The sequence below is a fragment of the Sapajus apella genome, unplaced genomic scaffold, assembly GCF_009761245.1.
Source record: "Sapajus apella isolate SASKATOON/1434 unplaced genomic scaffold, GSC_monkey_1.0 scaffold19, whole genome shotgun sequence".
Taxonomy (NCBI): Eukaryota; Metazoa; Chordata; class Mammalia; order Primates; family Cebidae; genus Sapajus; species Sapajus apella.
In genome coordinates, this window is record NW_022436959.1 from 16,477,171 (window position 1) to 16,494,126 (window position 16,956).

General features: G+C 39.7%; 1 protein-coding gene across 1 annotated transcript in view; it reads right to left on the reverse strand.

The window, feature by feature from the left end:
- ABCB5 (ATP binding cassette subfamily B member 5) overlaps positions 1-16,956 on the reverse strand; it is a 123,780-nt gene that overhangs the window by 35,362 nt on the left and 71,462 nt on the right. The window contains exon 20 of the mRNA XM_032287027.1: positions 1,114-1,317. Coding sequence (XP_032142918.1) covers positions 1,114-1,317 — 204 coding nt within the window. The remainder of the gene's footprint in view (positions 1-1,113; positions 1,318-16,956) is intronic.

Sequence of the window (16,956 nt, forward strand, 5' to 3'; positions counted from 1 at the left end):
TGGGATTACAGGCATGAGGAACATCTTAAAGACCTGGATGTAGAGCCAATAGAAAACTCCTTGTTTACGATTCAGCTGCTAAAGGGCTGTCATGAAAAACAGGGTCTGACCTCTACCAAGATGAAAGCCAAGAAGAGTAAGACAGAATTCCAGCAATAAATAAATAAATAAGACAAGAAAAAAAGAAAAGGAAAAGAACTGCCCACCACCGAAGACTATCCAAGTACAGTAATGTCCTGCTGGCCACTGGAGGAAAAGGTGGTAGGAGCGAGATGGATGCTTGACAGGGGTGTTGTATAAGGGACTCCTGTGTCAGGTGAATGGCTGTGTCAGATGATGTCGCTTTCAATTTTTAGATGTTATGATACCACAATAATGTTTCCCTCAGTCTCTAGTATACTAATTGTTCATATGAATATGGTCGATCCTAAGAAGCTTGAATACCTGTATGTCAAGGCATTTTCCAAATGATTAAATAAATTGTTCATTTATAGGTCCTGTCTCTAAAACCTGCATTGCCTTGCATTCAGTAACTGCTATATTACCTATTTGTTTTGAAAAATAAAATATTCAGAATAATTGCTCAAGAAACTTTGATTATTCAATGAGCAGAAAATGGGGAAATGAGGAATGATGATGTTGGAAAACTTCCTCAGTAATAATGGCTGATATTAGTAAGTGCTTGCTGTCTTTCACATACCATTCTAAGTGTTTTGCATATGATAACATTGTGTTTTGTGCAATATTCACAAAACTTTGTAAGTGAATACTCTTATTATTCCCACTTCACAGGTGAGAAAACTGAAGTCTACAGAGGTTGACATAACTTGCTCATACCACACATTTGTAGGATAGAATCTGGATTCTAACTAGCTAATTAGACTCTAGAGCCTGTGCTCTGAATTATGTACCCTATTGCTATAACATATCTACCTTCTAGCCTAAATTGGTCTATATGCATTTCTCTCTGTATACAGATCACTTTACGGATTTCTAAGAGATGAAGTTAATATATCATAAAGATAGTAAACATGTCATATGGTTAACATATCATAAAGTTCTGACTGTTTTTCTCTGAAAATGTTATGATGGTAATAACAGTCTTTATTTTACCTTTCCAGCACGCTTAAGTTCTTGCTTATCTTTGTTGGCAAATCCAGTCATTGCTGCAGTTTCAATCATTCCTGTCATGGCAAGTACTGGAGCAATACTCAGAATCAGGAGTGTCATCTCCCATCCATATATAAAGGAAATGATAACTGAAAGTCCCATGTTAGTTGCATTTTGTGTTAAGACACCAATCCTGGAACCTGTTGCCTATAATCAGATATATTTTGGGGAAAAAACTAAATTAACTTTAAATTTACAAGAATTCCTATTACAGTTCCTTGCAAAACAAGGTAGACTTTCTTTAAAAAAAAATCAGACTTAAATTTATACCTTGAATTTATACTTTTAGATTAAATAAGATACATATTTTAAAAATGCCCCAAACTAAGGAAATATTATGCTTTATTTTTATGTCTTAATGTCCAATATTGAGATGTCCAAATTAACTGGATGTTAGTTTAGTGGAATACCATAGAAGACTGTATAGAAGCATGATAGGAACAGACACTCTGAAATTAAATACTAGCTCCTTAAGGAGACTTTTATGTTGCTCTGAGACCTCTCCTTAAATAGTTTGGCAGGATTTTATACCCCAATGCAAGTTGAGTGTGTTGAAAGCTGAAGTTACAGGATTTCCTTTGTCTTCCCTCAATGATTGATACACACCCACACTCTTCTTGTTTCCTTGCACCCAAACACCCAGCAATAATGAAACAACTCACTTGTACATACATGTAGATACCATCACCCTGCCACCTCGTCAACCCTAACTTACAGATAAATTCTTGGTAATAAAGGTGATATTTGAAAATGACAGAATCATAGTTACCATTACAAAAAACTAAACAAAGAGTCTATGTTTAGTTAAGCATTTTTTACTATTTCCTATTTATAAAGCTATATTCACATTTTCTAGGAATTTTATGGAAAATGAATATTTTAATAATAGCATTAAAGTACCAGTTTTACATACATGCTTAACTGACAAGTACTTAAAATTTAAGTATTTGGAAAGATGATTTAAGTTATGCATATTAATGCTTTTTGAAGGTTTTGCATATTTCATGGAGAATAAAAAGGAAAATGCTATGCTGGAGCTTACATATTTACTACAATAGAATCTAATTCACCTTCCTAACGTTCTAAGGTGAATTATTAATTTTTATTTGAATGGAAAAATTTGCATTATAGAACCTGTCAAAATAAGACTTTTGTATATTTTTTATACATTTGCCTTTCACACAAATTATTTCTATTGGTGAAGATATTATAATCATGCAAGGAATAACTCATGCCATCTGACTTAGTACTCTTTGGAGTATGAATCTTTGTGTTGGAGAGGCCAGAGTTGCTATGGAAAGGAAACCAACATGGACAGCAAACAGTAGGGCAGAAGGGAAGATACACTAAAAGGGCCAAAATAGGAGAAAGGTCAAAAGTAAACAGTAGCCATAATTCTCATATGATAGTTGGAGCTAATATATAAAGACACTCAAAAAATAGCCAACTTTTACTAGGCACTAAATAAGCGCTTTACCATTACCAACTTATTTAATCACACAACAATGCAAAGAGATGGATACTATCACTAGTCCTATATTATAGATGAGGAAACAAAAGTCGTAAGACAAAATAACCTGCCCACAGCCATACAGCTTGTAACTGGAAGATAAAGAACTCTTGTTCCCTGAATCATTTGGGATTAAGTGGCTGACCTGATATTCTACCGTCCTTGCATACTTAGGGATGATGTTTTATAAACAAGAAAATTCTCTCATATCCAAAATACCATGATCAAAATCAGGAAATTACATAAGTATCATTTAGTGCCTAGGCTTCCTTCAAGTTTCATCAATTGTCTCAATAATGTATTTTATAGCAAAAGGATATCTATACCGGAATCACACATTTCATTTAGGTGTTATGCCTCTTCAGTCTCCTTTAGTATGGAATTGTTCTTCATTCTTAACTTGACGTTCATGACCTTGACTTTTTTGAAGATTGTGAGCCAGCTATCTGGTAGAATAGTTCTCAATTTTAGCTTACCTTATATTTCCTCACAATTAGATTCAAATTATGCGTCTTTGGTAAGAATCTCACAGAAGTGACGCTGTGTTCTTCCCATTGCATCCTATCAAGTGGCACACAATTTTGATTGGTCCTATTCCAGGCATCGTTCACTTGCGTAATTAATTACAATGGTTTCCCCCAGGCTTCTCCACTATGAAGTTGCTCTGTCTCCCTCTTTGTAATTAATAAATGCTTTGAAGCACTTTGAAGCTATGTCAAAATCCAATTTCTTATCAAACTTTCAATTTATTTATTGAAGTAAGAACTAATATCTTTTTAATTTTTTCAGTGGGTTATAAACTGTTACTATTATCACTTATTTTGACTTAAATTATCCCAGCTGTAGCCAGTGGCATTTCCTTCAAGTTGGCTTTGTCCCTTGACATGTCCCTATTATCAGCTTTTGAATATGTCCTTACTTTCTGACACAAAATGATTTTCCAGGTTCATCTTTTACTATCTCTGCCCTACTTCTGGAATCAGTCACTTCTCCAAAGATCCCTGGGTTCTTTTAGTCGAGAATTTTATTGAGAAGTCAAGATATGGTCCCAGTTGTGTTCGTTACTATTGGAATGTTGGTGGCCAAACTAGAGAATATGTGGTGTGTGTGTGTGTGTGTGTATTGACAGATACATGCACACATTTACATCTATATTTGTTTTTCTTTTATATTTCTTGAAACTCGTAAGTTATATCAGTATCAATCAATTCCATGTCAACATTGTAAGGTTATTTCCAGTTTTCTCCTTTTCCATATTTGCTATCCGCCTCTTCACAAGGGAAAGACCTGGCTCCCATTGTCTTTAATGGGTTGATTTATGTGATTAATCTCTCAGTGGGTAACCCATCTGCTCTCATGTCTCCTGCATCTCCCTTGCATGGACACCTCCTCACCCTGCTCTGGCTCTGCTTCCCTGCACTAGGCTGTCACCATACAGGGGTGTCATCATATCGGGGCTGCAAAGCCCAGCCCTACTTCTTCCCCCACACTGACAGAAGGCCAGCATCCTTAGCCACTTCATAGTAGTGTTGAGTTGAATGATTAAGGATATTCATTAAAGTGTGTACTTTGGATAAGATTTCTCTCATTCCCATTTTTGCACATTATAAATGGATTTCACTCAGTAAAGTTCTAAGAGGCAATATCAAGATAGAAAAGGAGTTGGGAACATCATAGAATGAGGTAAAAGAAAATTATAAAAATACCTTCAAATATGTAGAATTATATTTATGACTTTTCCCCCCCCCATTTATTTTATTGCATTTTAGGTTTTGGGGTACATGTGAAGAACATGCAAAATTATTGCATAGGTACACACGTGGCAGTGTGATTTGCTGCCTTCCTCCCCATCACCTACATTGGGCATTTCTCCCCTTGCTATCTCTCCCCAGCTCCCCACCCCCCACCATCCCTCCCCTATTTCCCCCCAGCTGACCCCAGTGTGTAGTGCTCCCCTCCCTGTGTCCATGTGTTCTCATTGTTCAACACCTGCCTATGAGTGAGAACATGCAGTGTTTGATCTTCTGCTCTTCTGTCAGTTTGCTGAGAATGATGGTTTCCAGGTTCATCCATGTCCCTACAAAGGACACGAACTCATCGTTTTTGATGGCTGCATAATATTCCATGGTGTATATGTGCCACATTTTCCCTATCCAGTCTATCGTCGATGGGCATTTGGGTTGGTTCCAGGTCTTTGCTATTGTAAACAGTGCTGCAGTGAACATTTGTGTGCACGTGTCCTTATAGTAGAATGATTTGTAATCCTTTGGATATATACCCAGTAATGGGATTGCTGGGTCAAATGGAATTTCTATTTCTATGTCCTTGAGGAATCGCCACACTGTCTTCCACAATGGTTGAACTAATTTACACTCCCACCAACAGTGCAAAAGTGTTCCTATTTCTCCACATCCTCTCCAGCATCTGTTGTCTCCAGATTTTTTTTTTTTTTTTTTGTTTTGTTTTGTTTTGTTTTTTGAGACGGAGTTTCGTTCTCTGTACCCAGGACGGAGTGCAATGGCGCGATCTCGGCTCACCGCAACCTCCGCCTCCTGGGTTCAGGCAATTCTCCTGCCTCAGCCTCCTGAGTAGCTGGGATTACAGGCACACGCCACCATGCCCAGCTAATTTTTTGTAGTTTTAGTAGAGACGGGGTCTCACCGTGTTGACCAGGATGGTCTCGATCTCTTGACCTTGTGATCCACCCGCCTCGGCCTCCCAAAGTGCTGGGATTACAGGCTTGAGCCACCGCGCCCGGCGTCTCCAGATTTTTTAATGATCGCCTTTCTAACTGGCGTGAGATGGTATCTCAATGTTGTTTTGATTTGCATTTCTCTGATGACCAGTGATGATGAGCATGTTTTCATGTTTGTTGGCCTCATGTATGTCTTCTTTTGTAAAGTATCTGTTCATATTCTTTGCCCACTTTTGAATGGGCTTGTTAGTTTTTTTCTTGTAAATCTGTTTCAGTTCTTTGTAAATTCTGGATATCAGCCGTTTGTCAGATGGGTAAACTGCAAAAATTTTTTCCCATTCTGTTGGTTGCCGATTCACTCTAATGATTGTTTCTTTTGCTGTGCAGAAGCTGTGGAGTTTGATTAGGTCCCATTTGTCTATTTTGGCTTTTGTTGTCAATGCTTTTGGTGTTTTGGTCATGAAGTCCTTGCCTACACCTATGTCCTGAATGGTTTTGCCTAGATTTTCTTCTAGGGTTTTTATGGTGTTAGGTCTTATGTTTAAGTCTTTAATCCATCTGGAGTTAATTTTAGTGTAAGGAGTCAGGAAGGGGTCCAGTTTCTGCTTTCTGCACATGGCTAGCCAGCTTTCCCAACATCATTTATTGAACAGGGAATCCTTTCCCCATTGCTTGTTTTTGTCTGGTTTGTCAAAGATCAGATGGTTGTAGATATGCTGTGTTGCCTCCAAGACCTCTGTTCTGTTCCATTGGTCTATATCTCTGTTTTGGTACCAGTACCATGCTGTTTTGATTACTGTAGCCTTGTAATATACTTTGAAGTCCGGTAGTATGATGCCTCCTGCTTTGTTCTTTTTGCTTAGAATTGACTTGGCTATGCGGGCTCTCTTTTGGTTCCATATGAAGTTTAAGGTGATTTTTTCAGTTCTGGGAAGAAGGTCATTGGTAGCTTGATGGGGATAGCATTGAATCTGTAAATTACTTTGGGCAGTATGGCCATTTTCACGATATTGATTCTTCCTAATCATGAACATGGAATGTTTCTCCATCTGTTTGTGTCCTCTCTTATTTCGTTGAGCAGTGGCTTGTAGTTCTCCTTGAAGAGGTCCTTTATGTTCCTTATTAGTTGTATTCCTAGGTATTTTATTCTCTTCGTGGCAATTGTGAATGGAAGTTTATTCTTGATTTGGCTCTCTTTAAGTCTGTTATTGGTGTATAGGAATGCTTGTGATTTTTGCACATTGATTTTGTATTCTGAGACTTTGCTGAAGTTGCTTATCAGTTTCAGGAGATTTTGGGCTGAGACGATGGGGTCTTCTAGAAATACAATCGTGTCGTCTGTAAATAGAGACAATTTGACTTCCTCCTTTCCTATTTTAATGCCCTTTATTTCTTTTTCTTGCCTGATTGCTCTGGCTAGAACTTCTAATACTATATTGAAGAGCAGTGGTGAGAGAGGGCACCCTTGTCTAGTGCCACATTTCAAGGGGAATGCTTCCAGTTTTTGCCCATTCAGTATGATATTGGCTGTTAGTTTGTCATAAATAGCTTTTATTATTTTGAGATACATTCCGTCAATACCTAGCTTATTGAGGGTTTTTAGCATAAAGGGTTGTTGAATTTTGTCAAGGACCTTCTCTGCATCAATTGAGATAATTATGTGGTTTTTGTCTTTGGTTCTGTTTATGTGGTGAATTACGTTTATAGACTTGTGTATGTTGAACCAGCCTTGCATCCCCGGGATGAAGCCTACTTGATCATGGTGGATAAGCTTTTTGATGTGCTGTTGCAATTGGCTTGTCAGTATTTTATTGAAGATTTTTGCATCTATGTTCATCATGTGTATTGGCCTGAAGTTTTCTTTTCTTGTTGAGTCTCTGCGGAATCAGGATGATGTTGGTCTCATAAAATGATTTGGGAAGAATTCCCTCTTTTTGTATTGTGTGGAATAGTTTCAGAAGGAATGGTACCAGCTCCTCTTTGTATGTCTGGTAGAATTCGGCTGTGAACCTGTCTGGACCTGGCCTTTTTTTGGGTGGTAAGCTCTTAATTGCTGCCTCAACTTCAGACCTTGTTATGGGTCTGTTCAGGGTTTCGGCTTCTTCCTGGTTTAGGCTTGGGAGGAGGCAAGTTTCCAGGAATTTATCCATTTCTTCCAGGTTTACTAGTTTATGTGCATAGAGTTGTTTGTAATAATCTCTGATGATGGTTTGAATTTCTGTGGAATCTGTGGTGATATCCCCTTTATCATTTTTTATTGCATCAATTTGGTTATTCTCTCTTTTCTTTTTTATTAATCTGGCTAGTGGTCTGTCTATTTTGTTGATCTTTTCAAAAAACCAGCTCCTGGATTTATTGATTTTTTGAAGGGTTTTTTGTGTCTCTATCTCCTTCAGTTCTGCTCTAATCTTAGCTATTTCTTGTCTTCTGCTAGACTTTGAGGTTTTTTGATCTTGCTCCTCTAGCTCTTTCAGTTTTGACGATAGGGTGTCAATTTTTGATCTCTCCTTGCTTCTCATGTGGGCACTTATTGCTATATATTTTCCTCTAGAGACTGCTTTAAATGTGTCCCAGAGATTCTGGTATGTTGTGTCTTCATTCTCGTTGTTCTCGAAGAACATCTTTATTTCTGTCTTCATTTCATTGTTTACCCAGTCAACATTCAAGAGCAAGTTGTTCAGTTTCCATGAAGCTGTGCGGTTCTGGGTTAGTTTTTGAATTCTGAGTTCTAACTTGATTGCACTGTGGTCTGAGAGACTGTTTGTTACGATATCCGTTCTTTTGCATTTGCTAAGGAGTGATTTACTCCCAATTATGTGGTCATTTTTAGAGTAGGTGTGATGTGGTGCTGAGAAGAATGTATATTCTGTGGATTTGGGATGGAGAGTTCTGTAAATGTCTATTAGGTTTGCTTGGTCCAGGTCTGAGTTCAAGTCCTGAATATCCTTGTTAATTTTCTGTCTGGTTGATCTGTCTAATATTGACAATGGGGTGTTAAAGTCTCCCACTATTATTGTGTGGGAGTCTAAGTCTCTTTGTAAGTCATTAAGTACTTGCCTTAGGTATCTGCGTGCTCCTGTATTGGGTGCGTATATATTTAGGATCGTTAGCTCTTCTTGTTGCATTGATCCTTTTACCATTATGTAATGTCCCTCTTTGTCTCTTATGATCTTTGTTGCTTTAAAGTCTAATTTATCAGAGATGAGAATTGCAACTCCTGCTTTTTTTTGCTCTCCATTTGCTTGGTAAATCTTCTTCCATCCCTTTATTTTGAGCCTTTGTGTATCCTTGCATGTGAGATGGGTTTGCTGGATACAGCACACCGATGGGTTTTGGCTTTTTATCCAATTTGCCAGTCTGTGTCTTTCGATTGGGGCATTTAGTCCATTTAAATTTAGGGTTAATATTGTTATGTTTGAATTTGATACTGCCATTTTGGTGCTAGCTGGGTGTTTTGCCCTTTAGTTGAGCTGGTACTTGTTGTTCCTTTATATGTGTAGAACATCTTTCAGGAGCTCTTGTAGAGCTGGCCTGGTGGTGACGAAATCTCTGAGTACTTGCATGTTCGCAAAGGATTTTATTTTTCCTTCACTTATGAAGCTTAGTTTGGCTGGATAGGAGATTCTGGGTTGAAAGTTCTTTTCTTTAAGGATGTTGAATATTGGCCCCCACTCTCTTCTGGCTTGTAGGGTTTCTGCTGAGAGATCTGCTGTGAGTCTGATGGGCTTCCCTTTGTGGGTAACCTGACCTTTCTCTCTGGCTGCCCTTAGTATTTTCTCCTTCATTTCAACCCTGGTGAATCTGACGATTATGTGCCTTGGGGTTGCTCTTCTTGATGAATATCTTTGTGGTGTTCTCTGTATTTCCTGGACTTGAATATTTGCTTGCCTTGCTAGGTTGGGGAAGTTTTCCTGGATAATATCCTGAAGAGTATTTTCCAGCTTGGATTCATTCTCTTCGTCGCATTCAGGTACGCCTATCAAACGTAGATTAGGTCTTTGCACACAGTCCCACATTTCTTGGAGACTTTGTTCATTACTTTCTACCCTTTTTTATTTCTATTCTTGCCTTCCCGTTTTATTTCATTGAGTTGATCTTCGACCTCTGATATCCTTTCTTCTGCTTGGTCAATTCGGCTGTTGATACTTGTGCATGCTTCGCCAAGTTCTCGTGTTGTGTTTTTCAGCTCCATCAATTCACTTATATTCCTCTCTATTTTGTCCATTCTTGTTAGCATTTTGTCAAATCTTTTCTCAAGATTCTTAGTTTCTTTGCATTTGGCTAGAACATGTTCTTTAAGTTCACAGAAGTTTCTTACTACCCACCTTCTGAAGTCTGATTCTGTCATTTCATCACACTCGTTCTCCCTCCAACCTTGTTCCCTTGCTGGTGAGGAGTTGTGATCCCTTGTAGGAGGAGAGGTGTTCTGGTTTCAGGTGTTTTCATCCTTTTTGTGCTGGTTTCTTCCCATCTTTAAGGATTTATCCACCTGTCGACTTTGTAGTTGCTGGCTTTCAGATTGGGTCTCAAATCTTTCAGATTGATGTTCTGTTTGTTGATGATGAGGTTATTTCTGTTTCTTGGTTTTCCTTCTGACTGTCTGGCCCCTCTGCTGTAGGTCTGCTGAGGTTCACTCCAGGCCCTGCTTGACTGGGGTTCACCTGCAGCAGCTGCTGAACAGTAAGGGTTGTTACCAGTTTTCTTCTTCTGCTATCTTTGTCCCAAAAGGATACCCGCCTAGTGTCAATCTGATCTCTCCTTTATGAGGTGGCTCATTGGATATATAGGGGTCAGGGAGCTGCTTGAGGAGACGGTCTCTTCTTTATAGCAGCTCAAATGCTGAACTGTGAGGTCTGTTGTTCACTCAGAGCTGCTGGGCAGGTACGTTTAGTTTTGCTGCAGCAGAACTCATAAACTGCTTTTTGTTCCCAGGTGCTCTGTCCCAGGGATTTAGGGCTTTATGAGTTTCGGTTATGCTGCTGCCTTCTCTTTTTTTTTTTTTTTGCCTTCAGAGCTGCCCTACCCAGCATGGAGGCAGCCTAGTCACTGTCTGCCTGTAGAGGCTTTGCTGAGCTGCTGTGGGCTCCGCCCAGCTGCCGAGTGAACTTCCCTGCAGTCCTGTTTATATGGGTGTAGTTAGAACTGCTTTGGCAATGGTGGCCCGCCTCTGTTGAGGCAGAGTCTCTCTGCTGTGGCAGGTTGCCTTGGCAACAGCGGGCTGCCTCAGCAATGGTGGATTGCCTTGGCAACGGCGGGCTGCCTCAGCATTGGCTGACTGCCTCCGTAGTGGTGGGCTGCCTCGGTAATGGCGGACGCCCCTCCTCCACAGAGCTGGACTGTCCCGGGTTCAGCTGCGCTTGCTGTGAAACTCTCAATCCAGAGTTTCTCATTGCTGTTCTTTTGTGGGGGTGGGACCAGCTGAGCCTGATCGCCTGGCTCCCTGCCTCAGAGCCTTTTTTAAGTTGGTGTTCCAGTCGCCTGTTGAAGATTTGCCAGGGTCTGTTTGTTTTCCCCTGCGGCCACTCACTGCGCTGGCTTAAACAGTGGCACTGAGGTTTGTGGCGCTTTTTTTTTTTTTTTTTTTGCCCTGGTATCTACTGTCCTGGTTCTCTGCTCAGTCCCCTTTTTAAACAGACGAATGTGCGACTTCCCATGGCTCCTATCGCCAGCCAAAAGGGCACCCGGACCGGTGTATTTTGTACGGAGAACGCTGCTCCGGGGCGCCGACAAAGCAGCCGCGCGGGGCAAAGCAGCAGCGCCGGCCGGCACAGCCTCGCTGGCCGCAACAGCCAAGCTGGCGACATGTGGAGCTTCTCCGCCCGGGAATTTCCTAGTCTGTGGGCAATAAAAATGGGGCGTCCACTCACCCTCTGTGCTTTCACTGGGAGCTGCAATCCTGAGCTGTTCCTAAACGGCCATCTTGGATTCTCTCTCTTCAGTGGGACATATGATACTTAAGCAAGAAACTGAAACATTAAGTTCCTTTAGTGCTAGGATTGAAAAAAAAAAAAGAGAGCCCCTATTTACCTGGAAAGACAGTTAGAATTGACCACACTTTGAAATATATTTTTTGTTCTGATCATGAAAACAGGATAATTAGAAAAAGTTTAGATAATGTTAAAATTTGCATGCTTCCAGACATAAATGCATGTATTCAGATTCAGTTTATTACGTGCATGCAGTTTTGTATCCTGACTTAATCCTTGCACATTATACTGAAAGCTTTTTCCTGGATCATTAAATATTCTCCAGAAATATTTGGATTACCTTCAATTTTCAACTATTAAAAATAAAAATGTAATGAACATCTTTGTGAAAAATCTTTGTGCTAATTTAAAAAATGCCCTACTGTTAAATTTCTAACTGGAATTATACACTAAAAGGTATATACTCTTACATTCCTGATAGGTATTGCCAAATTGCTTTCCTAAAAGATTATATCAATTTTCACCAAACTGTCAAAAAATTAGCATCTTCATTAAAAAATAACAATAACAAATTCTCCCTCTCTCCAGGGCTTTGCCTAATTCCTAAAAAGCTTTGTGGTTTCAGTTTCAAGACTGTATCTGGTGAGGACTCAACCATTTTCCAATTTCTCACTAAAATATCTAAGAAAATTCCAAAAAAGTAAAACCTCAAAACAGCAAACACTCAAAAAACTCTGAAATACTGAAAACTAAGATGGACAGATAGTCTGCTTAAGTGTTTGAGGGCATACACTAACTCTAAGAACCATGGGCCTAAATGGGCATGGCATTTGGCACATAATTCTGACTTACACTTCATCCCCTAGAAGTTTAAAGATAACAAAGAGATAAATGAAGATGTATGTTATAGGCTAAATTGTGTCCTCCCCGCCTCACCCCACATTTATATGTTTAGGTCTAATCTCCAGTTCCTTAGAATGTTACTGTATTTTGAGATAAGGTAATTATAAATAAATAAATAATAAAGAAACAAATAATTCAGTTAAAGTGAAGTCTTTAATGTGAGCTCTAACCTAACTTGACTGGTATTTTTTTCTTTTTCTTTGAGATGGAGTTTTGCTCTTGTTGCCCAGGCTGGAGTGCAATGGTGTGAACTTGGCTCACGGCAACCTCCGTCTTCTGGGTTCAAGTGATTCCCCTGCTTCAGCCTCCTGAATAGCTAGGATTACAGGCATGGACTACCACACCCCAGCTACTTTTGTATTTTTAGTAGAGATGGGGTTTCTCTATGTTGGTCAGGCTGGTCTCAAACTCCCGACCTCAGGTGATCCGCCCGCCTCAGCTTGCAAAGTGCTGGGATTACAGGTGTGAGCCACCGCGCCCAGCTTTGGTATTCTGATAAGAAGAGGAAATTTGGACATAGCAGACATTGCACACACACAGAAGATCATATTGGAAAGCAGACAGAAGACAGTCAACTAAAAGCCAAGGCCTCATAGAAAAACCCAATCATGCAGACAGCTTGATCTTGCTCTTCTAGCTTCCAGACTGGGGGGTAATGAATGTCTGTTGTTGCAGCCCCCTAGTCTGTGGTCCTTTGCTGTGGCAGCCCAAGCTGACTGGTACACTGCCCTTGCTCTTCCACCTCCCACCCCCACCAGAAGTTTCAGAGTAATATGGACTAGACAACTGGGTGAGACACTGTGGACCTTAAGTTCTTTGCATTGTCAGAGGCCCTCCATGTCTCTCCTTAAATACTAAATGCTTGTGGCACAGGGTTATCTCAAGCTCCAGAGAGGAGGACCAGTCTGGAGTGTGGCATTCAGGTCAGGGATGTGCTTGTAAGCCTGGGCCTTGTCGGTGGCTGTGTAGCCATCTAGGCCTTGGGAGTAGAGGAGATAGCTGGGGAATCGAGTGGCTGGCAAAAAGAGATTCCCTAAGGCTCTGGGATTTGTGACTCTTTAGAATGCCCAAGGGAAAGTTGTATTTGTAACAGGCTGTAGGGCTCAGCCCTCACCCACTTTGCTTTGCTGAATGAGCCCCTAGATTGTCCAGTTTCTCTTCTAGAGAAGTGACAAGGCCTCCTGTTTTCAAATTTTGTTGCTTTTTATGACTCTAAAGCTCACCTTAAGAATAACTTTTCCTCTTTTCCAGGCCCATTCCTCTCCCTACTACAGTCTTTTGAATTGAATACATGTCCCCATAATTCATCTTTAATGTTTATTAATGCATAAGTGTACCCATGGAAACTATATGGTAATGTCTTTGTGTTTATCCCTTAAAATGTCCAAATCTGGGGTGTAATAAAAAAAATTGGCCTTTGCATTTGGTTCCTGGAAAGTGTTTCCAAAAAAATACTAAACGATCAGGCTGGGCACAGTGGCTCATGCCTGTAATGCCAGCACTTTGGGAGGCCAAGACGGGTAAATCACCTGAGGTCAGTAGTTCGAGACCAGCCTGTCCAACACGGTGAAACCCTGTCTCTACTAAAAATACAAAAATCAGTCTGACGGCCGGGCACAGTGGCTGATGCCTACAGTCCCAGCACTTTGGGAGGCCGAGGCAGGTGGATCACCTGAGGTCAGAAGTTTGAGACCAGCCTGGCCAACATGGTGAAACTTTGTATCTACTAAAAATACAAAAATTAGCTGGAAGTGGTGGCACATGCCTGTAGTCCCAGCTACTCTGGAGGCTGAGGCAGAAGAATTGCTTGAACCCAGGAGGTCAAGGTTGCAGTGAGCCAAAATATCACCATTGCACTCTAGCCTGGGCAACAAGAGCAAAACTCCATCTCAAAAAACAAAACATAACAAAAACGAACTATAGAGACAGTGAGTAAAATCATGGTTTCTAGGAGATGGGGGTTCAGGGGATTGAGAAGATATTGGTAAAAGGACACACAATTTCAGTTAGGAGGAATAAGTTTAAGAGATCTATTGTATATCATGATAACTATAGATAAGAATAATGTAAACTTGAAAATTACTAAGAAAATAGATTTTAAGTGTTCTCACCACACAAAAAAATAAGTATGTGAAATAACGCAAATATTAAATAGCTTAATTTATCCTTTTGTAATGACTGCATATATAAAACATCATTTTTATACCCTAAATATATAAAAATTTTACTTACCAATTTAAAAAGTTACTATCAATGTATATGCTACATATTGGAATGGTTAAAAGATAAGGAGATATAAAAAAGATCCATATAAGATAGGATCAATAGCTGATTAAATATTGAAGAAGAAAAGATCATTGGTTTTGAAGACAAAGTAATAGAAACTATTCAAAATAAATGCAGGGAAAAAATGAACAAAGCATTGGTGAGCTGTGGTAAAACTTCAGGCAGCCTAATATATGTATAGTTAGAGTCCTTGAAGAAGAGGAGAGACTAGAAAGACAGAAAAAAATACTTGAATAAATAATGGTCAATACATTTTTAAAATTTGATGAAAACTATAAACCCAGGGATCTAAGAATTTCAGTGAACTTCAAGCATAAGAAATAACTAGGAAGCTATATAAAAACCCATCACAATCACATTACAAAGTTAATGATAAAGAGAGGTTCTTAACAGCAAAGGGAGAAAAAAACATGTTCAGAGGAAAAAAAGATAAGGATAATGACAAATTCCTCACTGAAAAAATTCAAGCAAGAAGACAGTAGAGCAATATCTTTAATCTACTAAAAGAAAGAAAAAACGGTTTGGTGCAGTGGTTCACACCTGTAATCCCAGCACTTTAGGAGGCTGAGGCAGGCAAATCGCTTGAGCCCAGGGTTTAAAGACCAGCCTGAGCAACATGGTGGAACCCTATATCTACAAAAAACACCAACAATTAGCTGGACATGGTGGCATGTGTCCGTAGTCCCAGCTCAAGAGGATGAGGTCAGAGCATCACCTGATTGTGGAACAAGTACTGCTGGGAATATTTTCAAAGAAGTTGAGGAAAAAAATAAGTACAATTTGAAGTAGAATCTACTAAAATACATTATAACTGATGGTTAAAATATTCATAGAGCAGAAAACAAGCCTTAGTTGGACAAATTTACAAAGCTTGTGAAAATGTAGTGTTTAAAGCCTACAGTTATTTATTGTTATTATTTGTCAGCATATACTTTGTGGAAAGTAATTGAATTTATCATGCATTATTGGACCAGTAGTGTCAATGGTTAAATTCATTTGCTCTTGTAGACTTAACTATCTTCATTTCTTTCTTTTTTTTTTTTTTTTTTTGAGACGAGTCTCACTCTGACACCAGGCTGGAGTGCAGTGGTGTGATCTTGGCTCACTACAACCTCCAGTTCCTGGGTTCAAGTGATTCTTCTGCCTCAGCCTCCCAAGTAGCTGGTACTACAGGCATGTGCCACCACGCCCAGCTAATTTTTGTATGTTTAGTAGAGACAGGGCTTCACCATGTTGGTCAAGATGGTCTCCATCTTTTGACCTTGTGATCCGCCACCTTGGCCTCTCAAAGTGCTGGGATTACAAGTGTGAGCCTCTGTGCCCAGCACCATCTTCATTTCTGTGAGTTTTTGTCAAGGCAAATTTTTGACTTACCTTATCACACAACAGTTTGATGGCTTAGCAGTGGTAAAGTTATTTGCAATATTATGAATTCAGGACCAAGATTGAAAAAAAAAAATTTTTTTCTGACAAGTTCTCACTTTGTCACCCAGGCTAGAGTGCAGTGGCACAGTTATGGCTCACTGCAGCCTTGACCTCCCAGGCTCAAGTGATCCTCCTGCCTTGGCCTCCTGAATTGCTGGGATTACCAGTGTGACCCACTGCACCTGGCTTGAAAACTTTTTTAAAAGAGCCATCCTTAACCACTATTATCAAATACTGAATGGCTCTATTAGCTCCTGCTGTACATTTGACTACCTTTCTTAATTCAGCCTAAAACTGCAAGACAAAACAACAATTATGTGCCAACCTTATGTTGCGGAAAAATCATTTCCATGACAACATTGTTTGAATCAAAAGTAATGTCAAGTTGTTTTATATACTTCCCATGTCAAAAAATTAAATCAAGAAATGAGGTTGCCATTGTTCAGGTAATAACTAAATAGTAAATTCACTGGGATCTTGGAATTAATAAATTAAATAAATTTTTATGCTTTATTTGGGCAACATATTACAGCTCTGATGAGAAGAGTTTTAGGCCTTAGGACTGGATGTGTCAGTGGTGTATCAAATGTACATTGTTGTGTCAATAACACACTGTCTTGCGCACAAAAATGAGATAAGACTTTTGGTTGATGAAAAGGGATTATTAAAATGTACAGAAATAATGCCTTGTAATTTTATAGAATTGAGTCTCCAAAAGAATCTAAAATGGGGCCAGGCACGGTGGCTTATGCCTGTAATCCCAGCACTTTGGGAGGCCAAGGTGGATGGATCACGAGGTCAGGAAATTGAGACTATCCTAGCCAACATGGTTAAAACCTGTCCCTACTAAAAATACAAACATTAGCTGGGCATGGTGGCACATGCCTGTAGCCCCAGCTTCTTGGGAGGCTGAGGCAGGAGAATTGCAAATCGCTTGAACCCAGGAGGCAGAGGTTGCAGTGACCCAAGATCATGCCACTGCACACCAGCCTGGTGACAGAGCAAAACTCCATCTCAACAAATAATAATAATAAAATCTA